General features: G+C 41.2%; 1 protein-coding gene across 2 annotated transcripts in view; it reads left to right on the plus strand.

The window, feature by feature from the left end:
- Positions 1–27,919, plus strand: part of LOC124260265 (protein prune homolog 2-like) — a 64,565-nt gene that overhangs the window by 15,841 nt on the left and 20,805 nt on the right. For both annotated transcript variants that reach the window (XM_046694520.1, XM_046694519.1), the window contains exons 2-8: positions 977–1,069; positions 1,499–1,603; positions 1,790–2,061; positions 7,176–7,285; positions 7,464–7,619; positions 12,382–12,476; positions 14,361–14,516. In XM_046694520.1, the coding sequence (XP_046550476.1) occupies positions 1,034–1,069; positions 1,499–1,603; positions 1,790–2,061; positions 7,176–7,285; positions 7,464–7,619; positions 12,382–12,476; positions 14,361–14,516 (930 nt within the window). In that variant the 5' untranslated portion in view covers positions 977–1,033. The remainder of the gene's footprint in view (positions 1–976; positions 1,070–1,498; positions 1,604–1,789; positions 2,062–7,175; positions 7,286–7,463; positions 7,620–12,381; positions 12,477–14,360; positions 14,517–27,919) is intronic.

A 27,919-nucleotide genomic window follows, 5' to 3' on the forward strand; every position in this document is an offset into this window, starting at 1 on the left:
CTGAGTGAGGAGTAAAACTAAACTCACTTACTCACTCACTCAAGTTCTCACGTCCATTTATCTCTTTCTTTTAAGTTGACAATTAGTGAACATGATGGAGGTGAATTGTGCAAATAATATTTCCATTTAAAACTATGGCTCCTTTGTCTTTAACTAACAAAGCAATTAGTTACTGTTAGGGTCAAACATCACTTGGCAATGATGGATGTATCTTCACTTTTTCACTGTCATTTTCCTTGGGTCATGTTGATGACAAGACAAATTCTGGAAAACTATTCATCGCCAGCAAGGAGTTGGTTCAATATGAACTGTACACATTCCCCTGGACATAAATTTCATAACTCTACTTACCAAAGAGCAAAGTGCACATGCTAAAGGTTAAGGGAGCAGATTTCACTGGCATCATCAAGGTATAACTGACAGTTGATGCAGAGTTTTTAGATATCTTATAACATGTGGTTATCAAAACCATGTTGTTATTACAGTTTGGATGCTTGGGTTCTTCCAGTTTCAATAGGTTTGAACAATCAGACTGTGGTGTGAGATCATTGAAGTTGTTGATTAGAGCACTTGGCACTCGACACCACAGACTGTAGCTAACCAGCAATTACACACCTTGTCTTCAGGGAGGATTCATTCTAGGTAATCAAGTTAGTCAGCGACATCTGGGTAGTATTTATTGATCAGGACTTATCTATATTTATGTGGTTTTGTAATTTCCATCCTTCCAGCTGACAAATTAACAACTAGAATCAAGACAGCCCGTAATCAGTCATCAGGGGGTTGATGTTGGCATGTGTCAGGCTATGTCATTCGGAGCATGTTGCCGGTGGCTTGTGTACACAGTACTACTCATGCATCCAGCAGATTTTGGAATTATCTGAATGTTGGGTTATCTTTGTGACACTTCAAGTCATATAACATGATACAGGGCTGAGATGAACTTGTCAGGCTGATTTTGTTTTTGTTAAAATAGGCTGTGCCTGAGAAAAGATGTGAGACAAGCCAAGGACAACCCGACAACCCACACAGCATGGAGGACTTCCTCCGCACATCCAGGCATGCCTTGGTAAGTATTCCCACAACCAGTTCCTCAAACAGGCCTTGGTAGGTACTCCCACAACCAGTTCTTTGAACGGGGCTGTGGGGCAGCCTAATGGTTAAAGCATTGGCTCGTCACGCCGAAGACCCAGGTTCGAATCTCCACATGGGCACAATGTGTGAAGCCCATTTCTGGTGTCCCCCGCCATGATGTTGCTGGAATATTGCTAAAAGCGGCATACAACCAAACTCACTCAGTCAGTCAGTCAGTCAGTTCTTTGAACAGGCTGATTGTTTATGGGAAACTTTGTTGTTTCTCATTCCTTAAGCTGGTACTTGCACTCAGTGCAGAAAGTGTTTCAATACTGATGCTGCTGAAAGCTTGTGTGAAGTTCTCTCTCTTGAGTTGCTTTATGGCATATCCAGTTGAGCTACAATGCTGTCTTGAATGTTTCAGGCCAGGGTGTCTGAATATGGACAGGTCCATGTTGTGCTTGGTAACGAGGCCTGTGACTTGGACTCTGCTGTGAGTGCCCTGGTGTATTCCTTCTACCTCCACCAGGTAAGGACCATTTTGAATATGCATTAAGTGTGTCTGCACAAAAACATTTGCATCAGAAAAGATGTAAAATTGTAGACTTTATTCAACAATGTAGCATGTTACTGTTCCAGAGTGGCATCCCTGATAACCTGTATGTCCAGGCTGTGCAGACCACTTGTGACCAGCTGAATGTTCACTATGTTTCAGACTGATGCCTCTGGCAGCTTGTACATTCCGGTCCTTGACATCCCCCGGTGCCAGTATCACCTCCGCACAGAGATCACATACCTCCTTTCTAGACACAATATTCCGCCTGAAATCCTCACTTTCGCTGATGATGTGGATCTTGCTTCACTTGCTCCTTGCCTGAAACTCACATTGGTTGACCACCATGTGCTTCGGACACAGTTGTCTCCCCTACACCAGTGTGTTGTTCGGGTGATTGACCATCGACCAGTGGAGAAACAGTTGGACAACAGGTAGTATTCTCTCACACAACCAGTACATTGAAACTAGCTTCTTGTACCATCCACTCACTAAGGTGTCCTAAGGTTTGACTAATTACTTGTATGACAGATCAGCTGTCCAGATTTTAGTCATACCCTCCCAGTGGATTCCCCACATGGGTACAATGTGTGAAGCCCATTCCTGGTGCCCCCTGCCGTGATATTGCTGGAATATTGCTGAAAGTGGCATAAAACTAAACTCAGTCAGTCAGTCATATCCTCCCATGATAGTGTCATTACCCTGCCCACCTAAAACAAATGATTGAAATGACTGATCAGTAGTAAACAGACAGGACTAAGCCAATCACTGCAGCTTAATAGGACTACGCCAATCACTGCAGCTTAACATGTCTCAGCCAATCATTGTAGATGAATGGGACTAAGCCAATCACTGTAGATTAATGGGACTAAGCCAATCACTGTAGATTAATGGGACTAAGCCAATGACTGTAGATTAACAGGACTAAGCCAATCATAGTAGATTAACAGGACTAAGCCAATCACTGTAGATTAGCTGGACTAAGCCAATCACTGTAGATTAACAGGACTAAGCCAATCACTGTAGATTAACGGGACTAAGCCAATCACTGTAGATTAACAGGATTAAGCCAATCACTGTAGATTAACAGGACTAAGCCAATCAGTAGATTAACAGGACTAAGCCAATCACTGTAGATTAACGGGACTAAGCCAATCATTGTAGATTAACAGGACTAAGCCAATCACTGTAGATTAATCACTGTAGACTAAGCCAATCACTGTAGATTAACAGGACTAAGCCAATCACTGTAGATTAACAGGACTAAGCCAATCACTGTAGATTAACAGGACTGCCAATTAACTGAGGACTAAAGCCAATCACTGTAGAATTAACAGGACTAAGCCAATCATTGTAGATTAACAGGACTAAGCCAATCACTGTAGATTAACAGGACTAAGCCAATCACTGTAGATTAACAGGACTAAGCCAATCACTGTAGATTAACAGGACTAAGCCAATCACTGTAGATTAACAGGACTAAGCCAATCACTGTAGATTAATGGACTAAGCCAATCACTGTAGATTAACAGGACTAAGCCAATCACTGTAGATTAATCGGGACTAAGCCAATCACTGTAGATTAATGGGACTAAGCCAATCACTGTAGATTAACAGGACTAAGCCAATCATTGTAGATTAATGGGACTAAGCCAATCACTGTAGATTAATGGGACTAAGCCAATCATAGTAGATTAACAGGACTAAGATTAGATTAAGGGACTAAGCCAATCACTGTAGATTAACAGGACTAAGCCAATCATGGACTAAGCCAATCATGTAGATTAACAGGACTAAGCCAATCACTGTAGTAGATTAACAGGACTAAGCCAATCACTGTAGATTAATGGGACTAAGCCAATCACTGTAGATTAACAGGACTAAGCCAATCACTGTAGATTAACAGGACTAAGCCAATCACTGTAGATTAACAGGACTAAGCCAATCACTGTAGATTAACAGGACTAAGCCAATCACTGTAGATTAACAGGACTAAGCCAATCACTGTAGATTAACAGGACTAAGCCAATCACTGTAGATTAACAGGACTAAGCCAATCACTGTAGATTAACAGGACTAAAGCCAATCACTGTAGATTAACAGGGACTAACAGGACTAAGCCAATCACTGTAGATTAACAGGACTAAGCCAATCACTGTAGATTAACAGGACTAAGCCAATCAGTAGATTAACAGGACTAAGCCAATCATTGTAGATTAACAGGACTAAGCCAATCACTGTAGATTAATGGGACTAAGCCAATCACTGTAGATTAACAGGACTAAGCCAATCACTGTAGATTAACAGGACTAAGCCAATCACTGTAGATTAACAGGACTAAGCCAATCACTGTAGATTAACAGGACTAAGCCAATCACTGTAGATTAATGGGACTAAGCCAATCATTGTAGATTAACAGGACTAAGCCAATCACTGTAGATTAACAGGACTAAGCCAATCACTGTAGATTAACAGGACTAAGCCAATCACTGTAGATTAACAGGACTAAGCCAATCACTGTAGATTAACAGGACTAAGCCAATCAGGAGATTAAGCCAATGACTGTAGATTAAGCCAAACAGGACTAAGCCAATCATCTTGTAGATTAACAGGACTAAAGCCAATCACTGTAGATTAACAGGACTAAGCCAATCACTGTAGATTAACAGGACTAAGCCAATCACTGTAGATTAACAGGACTAAGCCAATCATAGTGGTAGAACAGGACTAAGTCAATCATTGTAGATTAACAGGACTAAGCCAATCATTGTAGATTAACAGGACTAAGCCAATCATAGAAGGGTTTAACAGGACTAAGCCAATCATAGAAGGGTTTAACAGGACTAAGCCAATCATTGTAGATTAACAGGACTAAGCCAATCACTGTAGATTAACAGGACAAAGCCAATCATTGTAGATTAACAGGACAAAGCCAATCATTGTAGATTAACAGGACAAAGCCAATCACTGTAGATTAACAGGACTGAGCCAATCACTGTAGATTAATGGGACTAAGCCAATGACTGTAGATTAACAGGACTAAGCCAATCACTGTAGATTAACAGGACTAAGCCAATGACTGTAGATTAACAGGACTAAGCCAATGACTGTAGATTAACAGGACTAAGCCAATCATTGTAGATTAACAGGACTAAGCCAATCACTGTATATTAACAGGACTAAGCCAATCACTGTAGATTAACAGGACAAAGCCAATCATTGTAGATTAACAGGACTAAGCCAATCACTGTAGATTAACAGGACTGAGCCAATCACTGTAGATTAATGGGACTAAGCCAATGACTGTAGATTAACAGGACTAAGCCAATCATAGTAGATTAACAGGACTAAGCCAATCACTGTAGATTACGGGACTAAGCCAATCACTGTAGATTAATGGGACTAAGCCAATGACTGTAGATTAACAGGACTAAGCCAATCATTGTAGATTAACAGGACTAAGCCAATCACTGTAGATTAATGGGACTTCAGATTAATGGGACTAAGCCAATCATTGTAGATTAACAGGACTAAGCCAATCATTGTAGATGAACGGAACTAAGCCAATCATTGTAGATTAACGGGACTAAGCCAATCACTGTAGATTAACGGGACTAAGCCAATCACTGTAGATTAATGGGACTAAGCCAATCATTGTAGATTAATGGGACTAAGCCAATCACTGTAGATTAATGGGACTAAGCCAATCACTGTAGATTAGCTGGACTAAGCCAATCACTGTAGATTATCGGGACTAAGCCAATCATTGTAGATGAACAGGACTAAGCCAATCATTGTAGATTAACAGGACAAAGCCAATCATTGTAGATTAACAGGACTAAGCCAATCATAGTAGATTAACAGGACTAAGGCAATCATTGAAGGGTTTAACAGGACTAAGCCAATCATTGTAGATTAACGGGACTAAGCCAATCATAGTAGATTAACGGGACTAAGCCAATCACTGTAGATTAATGGGACTAAGCCAATCATTGTAGATTAATGGGACTAAGCCAGTCACTGTAGATTAATGGGACTAAGCCAATCACTGTAGATTAACAGGACTAAGCCAATCACTGTAGATTATCAGGACTAAGCCAATCACTGTAGATTAATGGGACTAAGCCAATGACTGTAGATTAACAGGACTAAGCCAATCATAGTAGATTAACAGGACTAAGCCAATCACTGTAGATTAACAGGACTAAGCCAATGACTGTAGATTAACAGGACAAAGCCAATCATTTTAGATTAATGGGACTAAGCCAATCACTGTAGATTAACAGGACTAAGCCAATCATTGTAGATTAACAGGACTAAGCCAATCACTGTAGATTAACTCGAGGACAAGGTCTGTTTGTTGCTTCCATAAACTAAATACTGGCCACATAAGCATTATAAATATTAGATGCTTGATTGGCATTTTAGAAGATGATATTTGATGAACATAGAGATTTTTTCTTGGTTACATCTTCTTTTTATTCTCGAGTACAACGTTTCAGGGCTTGTTCTGGCCCCATCATCAGGTAAAAACATCATCAGGTTTTACCTGATGATGGGGCCAGAACAAGCCCTGAAACGTTGTACTCGAGAATAAAAAGAAGATGTAACCCAGAAAAAATCTCTATGTTCATCATAAATATTGCCATGACAAAAGCAGCTACCATTCACTTTATCACCATGTGGTTTGTAATGCAGTACTCTGTGTAATCAAGATTGGAATTAAAATTTTCAGCAGATTATTCTTCTGTTATGGTAACAACAAAAAGTAAAAGTTGTTAAACTATTCTCAGTGTAATATACACCTGGAAAGATGTTAATCACCCCAGGTAATGTGTGTGTTTAACTGATCACTTGGTGATCGTCTTATCACCGCTTCAGCCATGTACAACTAGGAGCCGCATATGATGTTGTTTGTTGAGCCTGTACACATTTACTGGCGAGGTGTTGTATCCTCCTGGCTGCTTCAACTGTGGTAATGCCTTTGGGCCCTGTATGACATACCTTACTTGTATTGATTGTAATGCCTTTGGGCCCTGTATGACATACCTTACTTGTATTGATTGTAATGCCTTTGGGCCCTGTATGACGTACCTTACTTGTATTGATTGTAATGCCTTTGGGCCCTGTATGACCCACCTTACTTGTATTGATTGTAATGCCTTTGGGCCCTGTATGACGATACCTTACTTGTATTGATTGTAATGCCTTTGGGCCCTGTATGGCGTGCCTTACTTGTATTGATTGTAATGCCTTTGGGCCCTGTATGACGTACCTTACTTGTATTGATTGTAATGCCTTTGGGCCCTGTATGACGTACCTTACTTGTATTGATTGTAATGCCTTTGGGCCCTGTATGACGTACCTTACTTGTATTGATTGTAATGCCTTTGGGCCCTGTATGACGTACCTTACTTGTATTGATTGTAATGCCTTTGGGCCCTGTATGACGTACCTTACTTGTATTGATTGTAATGCCTTTGGGCCCTGTATGACGTACCTTACTTGTATTGATTGTACATGTTGATTGTGTGCTGGTGTATTTCAGAGTGTCATGCACAGTTGACCTGGTAGGGTCATGCTGCACGCTCATCACAGAGGAAGTAACACAAGATGACACAGTCACCCTGGATACGACCATGGCAACGCTTCTCTTAGGTAATTGCCATATGAAGTGTTTAGCACAAGCTAGTTACCACCATTACATCAATGACAAGTTCTGCATGTTTTGAACTTAGTTTAAACATACAGTGATATGACTTTGAACGATTATAACAGACACACGTTTCAGTAGTTTTCTTTGACATAAGGCAACATGTGGTTTTGATGATTACAGGAACTATTCTCACTGATACTATCAACATGAGTGAAGCAGCCGGCAAAACCACTGCCAGGGACAGGACGGCCATAGACACCCTTACACTGCTCCTGCCTCAAGTTGATACTCAGGCTCTGTTTGATGGCATACACCAGGCAAAGACAGATGTCAGTGGTACGTTAACACAGTCTTGTGGTCAACTCCATCAAAGACAGATGTCAGTGGTACATTAACACGGTCTTGTAGTCAACTCCATCAAAGACAGATGTCAGTGATATGTTAACACGGTCTTGTGATGTAGTCAACTCCATCAAAGACAGATGTCAGTGATATGTTAACACGGTCTTTTGATGTAGTCAACTCCATCGAAGACAGATGTCAGTGGTATGTTAACACGGTCTTGTGATGTAGTCAACTCCATCAAAGACAGATGTCAGTGGTACGTTAACACGGTCATGTGATGTAGTCAACTCCATCAAAAACAGATGTCAGTGGTACGTTAACACGGTCTTGTGATGTAGTCAACTCCATCAAAGACAGATGTCAGTGGTATGTTAACACAGTCATGTGATGTAGTCAACTCCATCAAAGACAGATGTCAGTGGTACGTTAACACTTTCTTGTGATGGAGTCAACTCCATCAAAGACAGATGTCAGTGGCACATTAACGGTCTTGTGATGGAGTCAACTCCTTCAAAGACAGATGTCAGTGGCACGTTAACACTGTCTTGTGTTGTAGTCAACTCCATCAAAGACAGATGTCAGTGGCACGTTAATACTGTCTTGTGATGTAGTCAACTCCATCAAAGACAGATGTCAGTGGTACGTTAACATGGTCTTGTGATGGAGTCAACTCCATCAAAGACAGATGTCAGTGGTATGTTAACACGGTCTTGTGATGTAGTCAACTCCATCAAAGGAAGTTTTCAGTAGTACCTTATTGTGATGAGGTTCTTTATGGGCCTGTAGACCTGTAACAAAGTTGTTGTCCCCCGCCGCAACGCGGAACGGGGGACTATGTATTCACCGGCGTCCGTCCGTCCATACGTCCGTACGTCCCAATTCTTGTTAACGCGATATCTCATGAACTGTTGTACCCAATGTCTTCAAATTTGGTTACAGCCTACATTGGGAGATTACCCAGACACCAGTCGATTTGGGTGACCTTGACCTTATTTTCAAGGTCACCACGACACTTTGACCACTTTTCAAACTTATTTAAATGCGATATCTCATAAAACATTGCATCCAGTGTTTTCAAGTATGTTGACAGCCTACATTGGGTGATTATGCAGACACCAGTCATTTCAGGCATCTTGTATGTGACCAAAAAAATAAAAAGTAGTAAATATAGATATTCCATTCTTTAGTGGTGGGGGACATTGCCATATCAGTGGCAAACACTTGTTATGCTTGTTATGTTATCGTGTGGCTGTTTTCCAGGCTGTTGACACTGGTAGAATGTTTTATTCTTGGATAACTTGGAAGATTGATAATGACTTATTGTTTTTGTGAAATTAGTATAAATGTGGTTTAATGATCTTTGGAATTTTGATGTTGATGCATAATACACATGAGAAGACATAATTCAGTTCTACTCTCAATAGTTCTTAATACATTCATATACTGTAAACGTAGTATATTTCGCGCAGGTTTTATTTTCGCGCTTCTCGCGCAAAACATTTTAGCGTGAAAATTTATACCATAACACCATCAAGTTTGAAGACAGAAATCTACGGGAATCTTAAAATGACGACTGATAGTAGCATAAACAATCATACTTAACTGTCGCTGTAATGGATTTCCCAAAACATAATTAAATAATGAGCCAAATCCCATCGCCGAATTAGCGAAAACAGCAATGTGTGTTGTGGCCGCCATGGAAATTGGTCACATGACAGATGGTTTGATACAAAACAGATTACCATGAAACGACTCGGAAAGAAATAATACAGCAGTATTTTATTTATTCATTTAGATACAAACGTATCATCATGAAGCGAATAGTCACTAACACTCAATCATCTCATTCACAACAACCCGGCTTGTTTGAAATCACAAAAAGCTTCATATACAGTATAAGTTAATTCATCAGATTGTCAGAATTCGGAACATAAGACTGATGTGTTTTTCATCTCTTCCGGGAGTAAACGGGTTACTGTGTACTAGTATATCGCACAGATACTTTACAGTCCGTTTGAGTCAGAAACGGACCGATGAATTGCAAATTTGATCATTGTACAAAATTGCCACATAAATATAAATAGTACACATGTTTATCATTTACTAATACCCAACAGCTTTCTTATATTTGAAAATTTTCCAGACTCCACCGAAAAAGTTGTTTAAGAAACTATCATCATTGAAAACGCAAAATTGTTATCTGTCGTGGCGGGATGAAACCGCAGAAATGGAACAGCCAGTCATGGCGGGGGACATCTCAAAATCTATTCCGGGAGACCTGTCGGTTCCTCGTCCGTCGTAGTGTCATAGTCACGACTTAAAGGGATGACAAGTGGTGCCACAGTTGCCTGTTGTAAGCCATCCCGAGACCAGTAACCTTGTTCAATGACGTTAGCTACCTTGTTGACACAGTTTTGCCTAGTTTCAGTCGTGATTTTGTTAAGGGATTCCTGTGTTTGATCTGGCAACATCTCCTTTGATAATACCCCATACCATTTCAATAGGGTTAAGGTCACAGTAATAAGGTGGAAGTCGCAGAATATCATGACCCTTATTTTTTATGTAACTGTCAACTTTGTAGAAAGGTTCACCTTTGTGGGTTTTTACGATCTCATATAGCTGAGGCTTCGTTGCCTTTGAAGGGCGTGCAATCTGAAATTTGTCGAGCCATGATATCATATCACCTTTTCGACTGTTCGATGTTGTGGCTTTACTGTCGGGGTTCTGCACACTGTGGTATGGGGCATTGTCCATTACGATAAAAGACTTCTCTGGTAGAGCTGGTACCAACTTGTTTTTAACCCAATCGAGGAAAACCGCACCATTCATCTCGGAATGGTAGTCTCTGTTATCTGTGGACTTTGCCCTGAATACCAAGTCGCAGCCTGGGAGAACAGCCTTTGCTGGAGCAACCAGCATGGAGAATGATTAGTCTCTCTATTTTCCCTAGAGGCAGCTTTCTACGTGACCCCTTATCACCCCCATCGGGTACCCACTGACTGCTGGCAGTGTGCGAGGCATTGACCCAGGTCTCGTCCAAGTACACTGGCTCAAACAGTTCCTCGCGCTTCTTCTTTATAACCCTGAGAAAATTATTTCTCAAGCGAACAATATCAGGGCGTTCACAGAGTACTGACCTATTCTCTCCCGAAATTTTCTTATAACAATACCCGAAAGAGTGTAAGAGTCGCCAGAGTGTGTACTTTGATACTCTGAGGTTGTGTTCTTGCTTCAAATGCTTTTGTAAGATTTTCAGCGACATGTATTTTTGTTTTCAGAATAGAGCTTGTTGATAGACTGCCTTACAAGGTTCTTTTGAAAGTTGTCCAAATGTTTTAATTTGTGTGATTTTGACACGACCCCTACCTGCTTCGCATCACCCTTCCAGAACATTTGTCAGTACCCTTGCTGATACTCCTAAAGCTTTTGCTGCCCGCTCACGGAATTTATTAATGGCATAAAATGTTTTGCCCCTTTCGGCTTCAGCACGGAAAAAATCGTACACTTTAATCATCAACTGTTTCACGTCAGCATTCAACTTCATTTTTCATCAAGCATGTGTATCCCGTGCACGATGAGATAGTGGCTGTTCTGTTTCTGCGGTTTCACCCCGCCGCGACAGATAACAACTTTTGCGTTTTCAATGATGATAGTTTCTTAAACAACTTTTTTGGTGGAGTCCGGAAAATTTTCAAATATAAGAAAGCTGTTGGGTATTAGTAAATGATAAACATGTGTACTATTTATATTTATGTGGCAATTTTGTACAATGATCAAATTTGCAATTCATCGGTCTGTTTCTGACTCAAACGGACTGTAAATGATCTGTCTTCTAAATATCACCTGCTTGATGTGTCAGCTTACCCAAAACATTCCGGTAACAGATAACATGCATGGCTGCTTGCAGATTGCAAGAGGCGTAGATTTAGCCAAACAAGTGGCTCTGACATACTCTGATATTGTTATTTATTACCCTTAAGATAAATTTGTCGAATTCTGATTCGTCAACAGCCAAAGCATACAAAACCGTGTAGACAGGTTGTACATATGACCTTGACCTTAGATGGAATGTGGCTGCCAAATGGCTGATCAATTCGAAATTTGAGATTTGGCGTACAAATATGAGTATAAACAGAGTAATACAATTTTGCCATCTTTTTTATTTGTTTGTGCCAATTGAATCTTAAATCCGATAATTTTTATGATAAGCTGAGCCATCCCGAGTTATCTACCTTTATGGCCGCTCAGGGAAATGTTTTGCGTCTCATTCAGCCGAAGATTGAATGCTGTTTTCTTTAAGATATGCTAAATAAAGAGAACTTAAGGGTAATAAATTCGGCACACAGTGTTTTGAAAAGGTGACTGCACCTCAGGAAATACAGAGTTTACAAGGGTCTTACAGCCCCGTACACCCTTTCAAAACACTGTGTATCTAATAGTGTCGTGAATGTCTAACTTGTTTTAGTCACTGTAAGGCTGAAATACTGTCATTGTGACTAAAAATCTTAACTCACTCACTCACTGAATCCAGTCAAAATCTGTTCCTACCATGCATTTCATCAGAGTCTCCAGCAGGCATAGATCACTTTCCCTTCATGTACAAAAGCTGGAATTATTTACGCACCATGTTAGCTCAGTTTACACACTTGACTGAGGGGGATGACAGTAATGCATTGAGGATGATAAGCAGTATTAAGCAGTTTACATGGAAAAACAATTCCTCAAATTGTAAGACGCCATGATTGTGTTGCAGGTTTAAGCAGTGAGGACCTGCTGAAAAAGGATGTCAAATTGCTTGTCGGGGCGAGTCTGTCCATTGCCATGTGCTCTGTGATGATGTCTGCTCAGGTGAGATAGAAGGAAAGTGTGGCATCATGTTTACCATAATGGGGCATATAGTGTCACTGTCCAATAAATGAGAAATTCTGGTTGGTACAAAGAGTACTCCTGAACAGAACATGTCACATAAACCTAATGTTAACTGTTCAAACAACGTATGTGTCATCGCATGCACAACTTTTTTTTTAAGTTCACTGTTACAACCATGACACACACATCTTCACTGTAGCAGGTCACTCTTACAACCATGACACACACACCTTCACTGTAGCAGGTCACTGTTACAACCATGACACACACACCTTCACTGTAGCAGGTCACTCTTACAACCATGACACACACACCTTCACTGTAGCAGGTCACTGTTACAACCATGACACACACACCTTCACTGTAGCAGGTCACTGTTACAACCATGACACACACACCTTCACTGTAGCAGGTCACTCTTACAACCATGACACACACACCTTCACTGTAGCAGGTCACTACAACCATTACAACCATGACACACACATCTTCACTGTAGCAGGTCACTCTTAGCAACCATGACACACACACCTTCACTGTAGCAGGTCACTCTTACAACCATGACACACACCTTCACTGTAGCAGGTCACTGTTACAACCATGACACACACACACCTTCACTGTAGCAGGTCACTCTTACAACCATGACACACACACCTTCACTGTAGCAGGTCACTCTTACAACCATGACACACACACCTTCACTGTAGCAGGTCACTGTTACAACCATGACACACACACCTTTACTGTAGCAGGTCACTGTTACAACCATGACACACACACCTTCACTGTAGCAGGTCACTCTTACAACCATGACACACACACCTTCACTGTAGCAGGTCACTCTTACAACCATGACACACACACCTTCACTGTAGCAGGTCACTCTTACAACAATGTACTGTGATGTGAAGCTAGCCCTGTGTAGTGTGATGTGAAGCTAGCCCTGTGTAGTGTTATGTGAAACTAGCCGTGTGTAGTGTTATGTGAAGCTAGTGTGATGTGAAGCTAGTGTTATGTGAAACTAGCCCTGTGTAGTGTGATGTGAAGCTAGCCCTGTGTAGTGATGTGTAGTGTGATGTGAAGCTAGCCCTGTGTAGTGTGATGTGAAGCTAGCCCTGTGTAGTGTTATGTGAAGCTAGCCCTGTGTACTGTTATGTGAAGCTAGCCCTGTGTAGTGTGATGTGAAGCTAGCCCTGTGTAGTGTTATGTGAAGCTAGTGATGTGAAGCTAGCCCTGTGTACTGTTATGTGAAGCTAGCCCTGTGTAGTGTGATGTGAAGCTAGCCCTGTGTACTGTTATGTGAAGCTAGCCCTGTGTAGTGTTATGTGAAGCTAGCCCTGTGTAGTGTGATGTGAAGCTAGCCCTGTGTAGTGTTATGTGAAGCTAGCCCTGTGTAGTGTGATGTGAAGCTAGCCCTGTGTAGTGTGATGTGAAGCTAGCCCTGTGTAGTGTTATGTGAAGCTAGCCCTGTGTACTGTTATGTGAAGCTAGCCCTGTGTACTGTTATGTGAAGCTAGCCCTGTGTAGTGTGATGTGAAGCTAGCCCTGTGTACTGTTATGTGAAGCTAGCCCTGTGTAGTGTTATGTGAAGCTAGCCCTGTGTAGTGTGATGTGAAGCTAGCCCTGTGTAGTGTGTGAAGCTAGCCCTGATGTGAAGCTGTTATGTGAAGCTAGCCCTGTGTACTGTTATGTGAAGCTAGCCCTGTGTACTGTTATGTGAAGCTAGCCCTGTGTACTGTTATGTGAAGCTAGCCCTGTGTACTGTTATGTGAAGCTAGCCCTGTGTACTGTTATGTGAAGCTAGCCCTGTGTAGAATGATGTGATGTGAGTGCTTGTTACCATGGTGTATTGCATTTCAGGATTTTCTGCACAAGGAAGATGTAGTAGCAGCACTTGGATCCTTCACCACAGAGAATGGTGTTGATGCTGTGGTAATGATGCTGCTGTCTACACCTAGGGGAGAACCTCACCGAGAACTGGCAGTGTATTCCCCACAGCGCATCTACAGACAGCAGGTAAGTTTTAATGTAACAGTGAGTGTATTCCCCACAGCGCATCTACAGACAGCAGGTAAGTTTTAATGTAACAGTGAGTGTATTCCCCACAGCTCATCTACAGACAGCAGGTACGTTTTAATTTAACAGTGAGTGTATTCCCCACAGCTCATCTACAGACAGCAGGTACGTTTTAATGTAACAGTGAGTGTATTCCCCACAACGCATCTACAGACAGCAGGTACGTTTTAATGTAACAGTGAAGGGATTCCCCACAGCTCATCTACAGACAGCAGATATGTTTTAATGTAACAGTGAGTGTATTCCCCACAACGCATCTACAGATAGCAGGTACGTTTTAATGTAACAGTGAGTGTATTCCCCACAGCGCATCTACAGACAGCAGGTACTTTTTAATGTAACAGTGAGTGTATTCCCCACAGCGCATCTACAGACAGCAGGTACTTTTTAATGTAACAGTGAGTGTATTCCCCACAGCGCATCTACAGACAGCAGGTACATTTAATGTAACAGTGAGTGTATTCCCCACAGCGCATCTACAGACAGCAGGTACATTTAATGTAACAGTGAAGGGATTCCCCACAGCTCATCTACAGACAGCAGGTACTTTTTAATGTAACAGTGAGTGTATTCCCCACAGCTCATCTACAGACAGCAGGTACTTTTTAATGTAACAGTGAGTGTATTCCCCACAAGCATCTACAGACAGCAGGTACATTTAATGTAACAGTGAGTGTATTCCCCACAGCGCATCTACAGACAGCAGGTACGTTTTAATGTAACAGTGAGTGTAATCCCCACAGCGCATCTACAGACAGCAGGTACATTTAATGTAACAGTGAGTGTATTCCCCACAGCTCATCTACAGACAGCAGGTACTTTTTAATGTAACAGTGAGTGTATTCCCCACAACGCATCTACAGACAGCAGGTACATTTAATGTAACAGTGAGTGTATTCCCCACAGCGCATCTAGAGACAGCAGGTACGTTTTAATGTAACAGTGAGTGTAATCCCCACAGCGCATCTACAGACAGCAGGTACTTTTTAATGTAACAGTGAGTGTATTCCCCACAGCTCATCTACAGACAGCAGGTACTTTTTAATGTAACAGTGAGTGTAATCCCCACAACGCATCTACAGACAGCAGGTACCTTCTAAACTAACACTGAGTGTATTAACCACAACACATCTACAGACTAAGATTTACTATGAGTATTTTGTCTTGTGTTGTTATTTCAGGTCATCGTATATCATATCACATTATAGTCTTTTAGAGGGTTTCTCATACATTCCACATTGTTCATATACTGAACTACTTTAGAAACACATCACCAATAATTTGTTATACGAATCGCGGAGACTGTGGGGTAACTAAGCAGTATTGCTAGCAACTGGTATCAAATTTGTAACAAACAGCAAGATCAAGTTCATGCATGATCATTAAGTAAAAGTGCAGGTTGCTTTCGAAAGGACTTAGGGGGTAAATGAAAATTGACAAGTTGATTGTAAACAACGTCAACAAGGGGTATGCCCAGCATTGGCATTATAATGACTGCATCACTTCGCCTCATCAGATCTTGTGGTTTCTGTTGCCATACATGTTGTAATGATGTTTCGAGTTCATAGACTTTGAATGGCTCAGGGGTCCCATTGCAGTTTTCCTTCTAATTTCATCACATATGTGTTCAGTGGGTGCTAATTCTGGGGAAAGTGGAGGAAATGGCTCAGTGATATTCCTGTGTTGACATGGAGGGAAAGTCATACTGGGAATGAGGTGAGTCCATAATACTTCCTCTGAGTAGGGAACAGCTGTGACATGTCCTCTGAAAATATGTACAGGTGTTCTCAATAGCACTCTGATTCTTCCCCAAACCATTAGCCAGCCTCACACAACAGTTGGCATAACGTTCACCATGACGTCTCCTCACATGAACTCAGACAGCAACACCGTTACTGATATTGAAACAGGACTTATCTGTGAAGAAGACACCTTGCTGCAGTCTCCGCTTCCAGCATCGATGTCTCCAGTTGACACTGTCGGTGTCTATGTGTCAGAATAGGGCTGTTGTAGGGACGCCAAGCGTTGAGTCAATGTTGCCGGACTGTATGGGTGCAGGCAGAAATCGGTTTCAGAGGTGTAGACATTCCAGCATTAAGACAACCCAATGCTCTCCCTCTCTCACTGCTGAAATGATAGGCGTGGCATCGCAGTAGCGTCACTTGATGTTGGATCAGTTGGTTGAATGGTGAATTACTGTGAGTTAGCAAATGGTCTCCTTTTTATACCTTTGTGATCAGGGTAAACAGAATGAAACAAGTCACAAAGCACTGGATTGTTGCGTTATCCACCTTATATGTTCCTGAAATTCATTTTTCTGGTCATGAGTCACTTCAAGGAAAATATTTCAGTTTTCTGCTGTAGTTCAGTATATTATGCCTTTCAAATGAACAACATTTTAAGTAAGAAAACACTAACAGATGTGCAAGATCATATTCCGCGAAACCAAAAGGCTAATCTAAATATTTGATATGTTGGACCAAGAGCAACTGCACACAGCATGTGACATCAGTAGAAATGTAACAATGACCTATGTTTGCAATAAAATCAGTTACTTACTTATTGTCAGTGATAAAAACAGCAGTTTTATGTGAATTCTGTTCCATCTCCTCTTTCAAGTTGACAGCCGTAAGGGTTTGAATACAATGAGCCTGCACACTGTCACGATTATCACTACAATTGAGTTTGATTATATTGATGGGAACTTTATCATATTTCCTACTGATGCTTACAATATTCTTCATTTATGTTAAATTAACGCAATAAAATCAAAACCCTTAGATCTCCCATAATTACAAAATGATAATATATATTCGGTTAGACTCTCCAAAGTAGACATTTGGCAATTAGCATATGACACCTATTTATTACATAAAAATCTCAACCAATGGCGTCATAGATATTGTGTGAACCATTCTACAAAAAGAATACGCTCATGAATACGCTCGGCGGGATATTGTGGCATAATTAATGATTTTTTTAATTTTTAGTGAATATATTTTAACACCCATCATCACTAAACTGATCAATGTTATACTTAAGACTGGATGCTTTCCTATTGAGTGGACAAAAGCTGTAATCGTTCCTATACATAAGAAGGGTAATGAAAACAATCCTGACAATTATAGGGGAATAAGCTTATTGGTATGTATGAACAAGCTGTTTACCAGTATTTTAAACTTGAGGGTAGCCCAGTGGTGTGACAAATATTCTATTCTTATTGAGGAACAAGATGGATTTAGAGAGCATTATAGTACTGTAGATTGTATTTTTGTATTGCATGGACTGATAAACCTCTCAATTAATAAGGGGGCTGAACTGTATTGTGCCTTTGTTGATTATCGTAAGGCGTTCGACTATGTTAACAGACAAGCTTTTTGGTCTAAACTGTATGGTCTTGGTATAAGTTCAAACCTTTTACGACTTCTTCGTAACATGTATAGTAATGTTAAATCCTGTGTCAGATTAGCTAAAAATAGTATTTCAGATTCTTTTTCTTCATCACTTGGGGTTAGGCAGGGCGAAAATTTGTCACCAATACTGTTTTCACTCTTTATCAATGATACAGTTGACTACATGAGTGCTGCTCAAGATTTTGGACTTATAGTATTACACCTTTGTATACTTTTGTTGTTATTTGCTGATGATATGGTGCTCATTAGTGAAACTATAAAAGGATTACAAAGTGGATTAGACATTCTTCATTCTTACTGCAAACAGTGGGGCTTGGTAGTTAATGTTGATAAAACCAAAGTGGTTGTTTATAGAAAAGGTGGGAGAATTGCCCAAGGAGAAAAATGGTTCTACAATGGGAAAACAATTAATTGCTTGTAATACATTTAAATATCTAGGAGTTGTTTTTTCATCGTTAGGCAGTTTTGCAGAAACACAGAGAACATTATAATAATAATAATAATGTATTTATAAAGCGCCTAATATCCACCATAGAGATGCTCAGTGGCGCTGTGACAATATTGTTGAAGGGAATAGTTCATATGACTTTTACAGAAAGGCAGCAGTGAATAGATGGGTCTTTAATAGAGATTTAAAAGTTTCTTTCGATGAAGTGTTCCTGATTTCCTTTGGAAGACACTTCCACAGTTTAGGGCTGGCACAGGAGAAGGCTCGGTCAGACAGTTGGTTTGGAGATCTGTGTTGGGTTAGGAGAGAGCCAGAGGAGGATCGGAAACAATCGCTGAGGTACATACACAGAGATGAGATGTTTGAGATAGTCCGGAAAGTTATCATTGTAGAGGCAGTCATGAGTCAGAATGAGGATTTTGAAGGTAATTCTTGCAGAGATGGGGAGCCAGTGTAGAGACTGTAGTACTGGGGTGATGTGGTCATGACAATGAGTGTGGGTGATACATCTGGCAGCAGAATTTTGGATTCTTTGAAGTTTCTGGAGTGATTTATTTGAGAGGTTGGCATATAGTGAATTACAGTAGTCGAGTTTGGAAGTGACAAGACAGTGCATCAGAAGTTTACAAGTGTCAGTATCAAGGTAGTGGTGGACTTTGCTGATGTTATGGATTTTGTAGTAGCAGGCTCTACTTATGGAGGTGATGTGTGCATCCATGGACATGTTGGAATTAAGGATGATTCCGGGCACTTTCTGATGGTAGGATGTCTGTGTCACCAATACGAAGTGAAGGTAATGACAAAGCAGTCTTCAACTTTATAAGCTGATGTTTGGAGCCGATGAGAAGGGACTCAGTCTTCTCCTCATTCAACTTCAAGTAGTTGGAGGTCATCCACGATTTGATTTCATTAATGCATAGCTCAAGTTTGTTGATATACAGTGAAACATCGTCTGATTCAAAGGCAATGTAGAGTTGCGTATCATCCGCATATATGTGGAAACCAATGAAATGCCGTCTGATAATGTCACCAATGGGGAGGATGTAGACTGTAAACAGAAGGGGGGCCAAGAACTGATCCCTGGGGAACACCATATAACAATGGTGACTTTGATGATTGAACATTTCCGATTTTGACAGATTGTGTGCGGCCTCGTAAATATGAAGAGATCCACTTCAGTGCATTTCCTGTTACCCCAATGTGATTTTTAAGTCGATGCAGGGAGTAAGGTATGATCTATGGTATCGAATGCGCTGGAAAGATCAAGGAGCACAAGTGCTGTCACCTTCTTCTGGCCCATATTGAGAAGGATATCACTGTGGATTCGCACCAAAGCTGTCTCTGTACTATGAGATGTCTTGTAGGCCAACTGGAATGATTCTGCAAGGTGGTTTGTCTCAAGATGTACCTTCAGTTTGCCAGCTACCACTTTCTCTAAACATTTGGATACAAATGAAAGGTTGGAGATTGGATGGAAATTTTTCAAATTGTTTTCATCAGCTCCAGGTTTCTTTAGAACTGGCATGACAATTGCATGTTTAAAAACACTCGGAACAGTGCCAGAGGAGAGAGATGAGTTCATAATGTCCCATACTTCAGGTGCTAAATAGTATAGCACAGACTTGAACAGCCAGGTAGGAATGGGATCCAGTGGTGAAGATTTAGATGGTGCATTCTTCATGATATCCAGTTCAAGGTTGACAGAAACATGTCCAAAGCTTTCAAGCACATTACCAGAGAACTTGCTTTCATTAGGAAGTGGAGCTAGATTGATTGTATCCTGTATCAAGATTGGTTCTAATCCGATGTATCTTGTCCTGAAAGAATGTAGCGTATTTCTCAGCCAGAACAATTGGAGTACTGTGCTCTGGAAGCTTGTGTTCAGAGTTACCCTTTATAAGTTGGTTCAACAGTTTGAACAGTTCTTTTGAGTTGTTCTTGTTTTTGGTTATACCATCTGATGCAAACTTTTGCTTTGCTGTTTTCAAGGCAGAGTTCACTTTATTTCTGGTAAGTTTATATATCTGGCGATGAACTTTGAGTTTGCTCCTGCGCCAAGACTGGTCCAGGCTTTGATAGATCAAGAGTCATATCAGTCAAAACATGATCAGAAATATGCTTATCTGAAACATCTTAATTGAGATGAAGTCATCCATTTCTCTAGTAATAGCAAGATCCAAAGTATGACCTTCTTTGTGTGTGGCGGTTTCACATTTTGTCGGACATTAGCAGATGACAGTAGCTGAAGGAAATCCTGTGCAAACTTGTCAACACTTTTGTCAACATGAATATTAAAATCACCAGTGATCAGAAGATGCCCATGAGAGACTGCTACTGTTTCAATTAGTTCTGATATTTCAGTAGTGAACATTTGTAAGTTTATTCTTCTTTGATGGTGGTGGTCTGTAGACAATGAGAAGTTTGACTCATCTGATCAGGGTAATAAGGCATTGCATTCTCTCTATCGTACTATCAATAGTAACCCACACATATATATCTCTTGATATACAATATAATTTGTTCAAATCCTTCATTTCACCAATATTATGTTATAGTTCTGAGGTTTGGGGTGTCATGGAGGCACACACAATTGAGAAGGTTCATTTAAAGTTCATCAAGTATATGTTAAGAGTTAAACCTTCTACTCCTTCTGCTATTGTGTATGGTGAAGTTAATGCTCAACCATTGGCTACAGTTCGATTTATAAGGATAGTTAAATACTGGGTGAAGATATTTGATAGCAACGATGACCGTTATATTAAAGTTGTTTATAATGCTTTATTAGAGCTGTCCAGATCTCATCCTGATAGAGTAAGCTGGGTGACTTTACTTAGGGATACCCTGAATAAGTATGGATTTAGATATCCGTGGAATGCCCAAGTAGTTATTAATAAACTAGGATTTCTTAGATCATTTAGTCTCAGAATTAGGGATATATATGAGCAAATGTGGAGACATAATTTAGCCTCATTAAGTGACACAAGGTTTTACTTGCATATCAAGCAAAATTTATGTTTTGAAGGATACTTGGTAGATATTGATATTGTTAAATATAGAACTGCGGTAAGTAAATTCAGATTAATTTCTCATAATTTAATGGTTGAAAAAGGTAGATGGTTAACTCCCAAATTACAATTCAATGAAAGATTATGTCCATTTTGCTGTAAGGACATTGAAGATGACTACCATGTTGTGATGGATTGTCCTAAATATGAACTTTATAGAAAAAGATATATATCAAGGTCAGTTTACAAATATCCAAGTATGGCTAAATTTGTTGAGCTGTTGCAAGACAAACGTGCTGGAGTTATACGTAATTTGTCAAAGTTTGTGTATACTTAAGGAGAAAGCAACAGTTGAATTTGTTTGAATCTTTATGCATCTTACGGGTCTGCCACCATGGGGAGGGGGGGGTGGGGGAGAAATGTTATACACATGTGCACATGTTAAATCATTTTTGAATGTACAAGTGATTGACCTTTGGTCTAAAAAAACATTCATTCATTCATGAATATTAATGACTCCACAGCCAAGCTTTGAGATCAAGTGCCAGTACTAGTGTGTTTTTTGCTGTTGATTTTTGATGCAGTAACTATTTCATGCATTTCGTATCAATAAGTGACATTTAGATTGTATTTATGAATATCTGTTTGGCTGACATCTATTTTGACAGATTTCATGTTATTAAGTTTTAAGTGTGGCCCATATTCGCATCTAATATGTAGTGAGAGAGTAACCTCCCTTGAACCACCAGTAATACGGTTTAGCCCTATACAGGTAATGGTTAGGGCTCAGGACGGATGAGTGAAGAAAAAAGGCCAACGTCCTGTCCGTTTCAATAATTTAGCAATTAACATTGGATTATAGGGACTGTGACGTGTTTATGTGTTGATAGAAGAGGATAATCCGGATTATGAGGTTGAGAGCACACCTAATGAGAAAACGAGCCAAGTATATATGTATAAAGGTAGTGTTTTATTACTGTCTCAGTTCACTTAGTATATCTAAATTAAAACATAAAACACATAAAATAAAATACATAGAAGGCAAAAGCCATGAGTGGTAACGAGAGAGTATATAGACCGATTTTATTTAACCATGTTATAACATGATGGGTGACGATCCTCCATTTTGTATCCCCTGTGATGAGGGAATCACGGTCAAGCATGTCCTCCTTGACTGTATTCATTTTTCCATCACAAGGGATCAATATGTCCAATCATCATGTAAGAATCTTTTATTGTATTATTTCACATTTAATCAATGGTATTTTAAAGCAAATTGACTCAATTGATAAATTTTGATGTATCTAAGTAAATATTTTTGATTCAGGTTGGATACAATTATTAACCGAAATTGTTCATGGCAATGCCCTTGGCGGAGGTTGAAGTACCAACATGGGACATACTGACTTGGCAACTCATCGAAAATAGGTCATGTCCAAAAGAAGTCATGAAGCAAATGCTGGTTTCTGAAGTTATCCATGCATCCATCTACTAGTCCATGTGCCTCAACAGCTGTCCAACTACACAAATACAACTCGAGTTTGGGCTTCTGTGTTCATTATTGAAAACTGAATAGTTGCACATGTTGAGGTTCCTGCCCTACCTAGGATATAGGGAACTCTTGATGCATAACATAGAGTAAAATACTTTACTTGTCCTGATCTTGAAAGTGGATATTGACAAGTCGAAGTAGACTGGGAGCATAAGGTCCATACTGCCTTTACTATTGGCCCACTTGGTTTTATGAGTGTAACTGAATGAGTTTTTGACTGGCAAATTGACATTCATCTTCTTCAAAGCGTCAACTGTCATGATGACATTACTGTGATTTCTAAGATTTGATGAGCATCTTGAGAGATTACGAGCAATGAGCTCAAGGTAAGCCATCAAAATGCCACTACTTGCAGACCTCCATTAAATACCTAGGTCATGTGACCTCTATCGAGGGTATCAAAACAGACCCTGAATAGACAGAGGTATTGAAGAACTGTCCAGTACTGTCGGGGCGGTGGGGAAGCCTAGTGGTTAAAGCGTTGGCTCGTCACGCCGAAGGCCCGGGTTCGATTCCCCACATGGGCACAATGTGTTAAGCCCATTTCTGGTGTCCCCCGCCGTGATATTGCTGGAATATTGCTAAAAAAGCGGCGTAAAACTAAACTCAGTCAGTCAGTCAGTCCAGTACTGTCCAGTTCCATGGAATCTCCTGCTGGTTAGCTAACTCTGGCACAAACCATATAAAGCTGCCAAGCCACTGACTGATTCGCTAGTTGGTTATGGCGGGATGTACAAATGCAAGTTAAAGTCTAATCAACCATATTTGCCCTGAGGAGAAGGATCTCAAATCCATGAATCGAGACACTGCAGGTGTTCAAAGGCAGTGGGACTCACTCAACGTGAAAGATGGCCTTTTCCACAGGCAGCAACTTACAGATGTTGGAGCAGATCCCCAGCCTGAGTGAGGTGAGGTCATTACCCATCTTCATGACACAGGCAGCAACTTACAGATGTTGGAGCAGATCCCCAGCCTGAGTGAGATGAGGTCATTACCCATCTTCATGACACAGGCAGCAACTTACAGATGTTGGAGCAGATCCCCAGCCTGAGTGAGATGAGGTCATTACCCATCTTCATGACACAGGCAGCAACTTACAGATGTTGGAGCAGATCCCCAGCCTGAGTGAGATGAGGTCATTACCCATCTTCATGACACAGGCAGCAACTTACAGATGTTGGAGCAGATCCCCAGCCTGAGTGAGATGAGGTCATTACCCATCTTCATGACACAGGCAGCAACTTACAGATGTTGGAGCAGATCCCCAGCCTGAGTGAGATGAGGTCATTACCCATCTTCATGACACAGGCAGCAACTTACAGATGTTGGAGCAGATCCCCAGCCTGAGTGAGATGAGGTCATTACCCATCTTCATGACACAGGCAGCAACTTACAGATGTTGGAGCAGATCCCCAGCCTGAGTGAGATGAGGTCATTACCCATCTTCATGACACAGGCAGCAACTTACAGATGTTGGAGCAGATCCCCAGCCTGAGTGAGATGAGGTCATTACCCATCTTCATGACACAGGCAGCAACTTACAGATGTTGGAGCAGATCCCCAGCCTGAGTGAGGTGAGGTCATTACCCATCTTCATGACACAGGCAGCAACTTACAGATGTTGGAGCAGATCCCCAGCCTGAGTGAGATGAGGTCATTACCCATCTTCATGACACAGGCAGCAACTTACAGATGTTGGAGCAGATCCCCAGCCTGAGTGAGGTGAGGTCATTACCCATCTTCATGACACAGGCAGCAACTTACAGATGTTGGAGCAGATCCCCAGCCTGAGTGAGATGAGGTCATTACCCATCTTCATGACACAGGCAGCAACTTACAGATGTTGGAGCAGATCCCCAGCCTGAGTGAGGTGAGGTCATTACCCATCTTCATGACACAGGCAGCAACTTACAGATGTTGGAGCAGATCCCCAGCCTGAGTGAGATGAGGTCATTACCCATCTTCATGACACAGGCAGCAACTTACAGATGTTGGAGCAGATCCCCAGCCTGAGTGAGATGAGGTCATTACCCATCTTCATGACACAGGCAGCAACTTACAGATGTTGGAGCAGATCCCCAGCCTGAGTGAGGTGAGGTCATTACCCATCTTCATGACACAGGCAGCAACTTACAGATGTTGGAGCAGATCCCCAGCCTGAGTGAGATGAGGTCATTACCCATCTTCATGACACAGGCAGCAACTTACAGATGTTGGAGCAGATCCCCAGCCTGAGTGAGGTGAGGTCATTACCCATCCTCATGACACAGGCAGCAACTTACAGATGTTGGAGCAGATTCCCAGCCTGAGTGAAATGAGGTCATTACCCATCTTCATGACACAGGCAGCAACTTACAGATGTTGGAGCAGATTCCCAGCCTGAGTGAGATGAGGCCATTACCCATCTTCATAACACAGGCAGCAACTTACAGATGTTGGAGCAGATCCCCAGCCTGAGTGAGATGAGGTCATTACCCATTTTCATGACACAGGCAGCAACTTACAGATGTTGGAGCAGATCCCCAGCCTGAGTGAGGTGAGGTCATTACCCATCCTCATGACACAGGCAGCAACTTACAGATGTTGGAGCAGATTCCCAGCCTGAGTGAGATGAGGTCATTACCCATCTTCATGACACAGGCAGCAACTTACAGATGTTGGAGCAGATCCCCAGCCTGAGTGAGATGAGGCCATTACCCATCTTCATGACACAGGCAGCAACTTACAGATGTTGGAGGAGATCCCCAGCCTGAGTGAGGTGAGGTCATTACCCATCTTCATGACACAGGCAGCAACTTACAGATGTTGGAGCAGATCCCCAGCCTGAGTGAGGTGAGGTCATTACCCATCTTCATGACACAGGCAGCAACTTATAGATGTTGGAGCAGATCCCCAGCCTGAGTGAAGTGAGGTCATTACCCATCTTCATGACACAGGCAGCAACTTACAGATGTTGGAGCAGATCCCCAGCCTGAGTGAGGTGAGGTCATTACCCATCTTCATGACACAGGCAGCAACTTACAGATGTTGGAGCAGATCCCCAGCCTGAGTGAGATGAGGCCATTACCCATCTTCATGACACAGGCAGCAACTTACAGATGTTGGAGCAGATCCCCAGCCTGAGTGAGGTGAGGTCATTACCCATCTTCATGACACAGGCAGCAACTTACAGATGTTGGAGCAGATCCCCAGCCTGAGTGAGATGAGGTCATTACCCATCTTCATGACACAGGCAGCAACTTACAGATGTTGGAGCAGATCCCCAGCCAGAGTGAGATGAGGTTATTACCCATCTTCATGATGACAAGGGACATCTTAGCAGAGACAGGGCCATGGCACTTCTTCACACTCTGTTTTATTGGCCAGGAATGATTACTGATGTGGAGAAAAGTATTCGTAGCTGCCAGAGGTGTACATTTTTATCTGTAAAACTCCTAACCAAACTGAGCATGTACCATTTGTAAGCTAAAGCTTGGGACAGTGAACATTAATTTCACTCGTGACATATTTCCTCAGTCGTATTATCATTCGTACCTTGTGGGTTATTCTCTAAATATGCAGAGTTACAACCGGTACACAAGATAAGATGGTGACCTCACTATCAACCACCTGATCTGCATATTGACCTATTATGTAACAGAAGTCAGCTGTTCCATCACTACTGGAATCTGGCTGTACTGTGACATGAGGAAGAGCAGCAGGAAAGGTGTAAAAGACCTCCTTTCTAAGAAGAGCACATGGGGAGTGTTGATGGCAGAGCCTGCCATCGTCTACTAGTGCTACGGCAGAATAGCCACAGTGTTCCTGACATCTTGTCAAGAGCCAGTCTGAACGCTGTATGAATGCTGTCATGTCTCCAACATCACATGATGGGCCAAGCTATCAAGCAGATTGTGTTAGCACCTAGACTGCTCTAATCTGGTTTCCCAGTCCCTTGCTTAAGATTTCTCCAACGAGGACAAACAATTTACGAAAATCTATTCTTAGGCTACTTGAGTATGAGTTATGGGGCAGGCAGAACTTGTCGACATGCAAATATAAACAATACAGACGTTAATTGTGTACAATAGTCAAATGGTGACATCGAAATGATTCTCAAGCCAATGTCAACCTGAGGGCTAAGGACAGACAAGGCGGTGGATTGGTTATTGTAGTGTTTGCCAGGGCAGGGTTCCTCACATGCACAGATGAGAGACACGTCTTGACAGTCCAATACTTTATTCATGACTAACCATACAGGCCATGCCGCTTCCGGTCACCCAGATAATACTAGTGACACAACTTATTATCACCAATACACTACATTCCCTCTTTTCCTTAAGATTAAAATAATTTACTTATCCTGTATATTAAAATGAGACTGACAATTACTGTTTTTCTTGTACAAATATGACTATAAAAATACATATAAAACATCACAGTAAATACTCCTCATGTTGCTTCACCTTTCCACATCTTCTGGAGAATCACAGAAAATAATATTCAGTTCAAATACAATTCACTCTCCTTTTTTTCCTTTTTTTTTTAAAACCAAGTCCTTGTTATTTACAACAGTAAGACATTGGTCAGTCAATTGGTTGACTAATTCTGGACACTTCAGACTGTTTCAGTACATGATGTAGATGCAAATGCTTCGCACTGATTACTTCACTACTACACTCATTACGTAATCTCTGTATTTTGCTGGTTGACTCCTATGCCTCACTAGTCTACCACTACACACATCCTGTAAATCAGGGGTACTATAACCGGGATATTTAGAATTGAAAACTTAAAATATATTTGGTAATATTTAAGGAAAATTTGAAGTTAAGTTAAGAAGTGTCATTGTGCTTGGAAAGTGCATTGACCAGAGTAACCAAATTCATATCGATTCATATTCCTTGCATACAACAAATCTAATAAGGGAGATGAGTGGAACATGT

The sequence above is a fragment of the Haliotis rubra genome, unplaced genomic scaffold (assembly GCF_003918875.1).
Source record: "Haliotis rubra isolate DU_JTF1 unplaced genomic scaffold, ASM391887v1 Scf758, whole genome shotgun sequence".
In the NCBI taxonomy this organism is placed as follows: Eukaryota; Metazoa; Mollusca; class Gastropoda; order Lepetellida; family Haliotidae; genus Haliotis; species Haliotis rubra.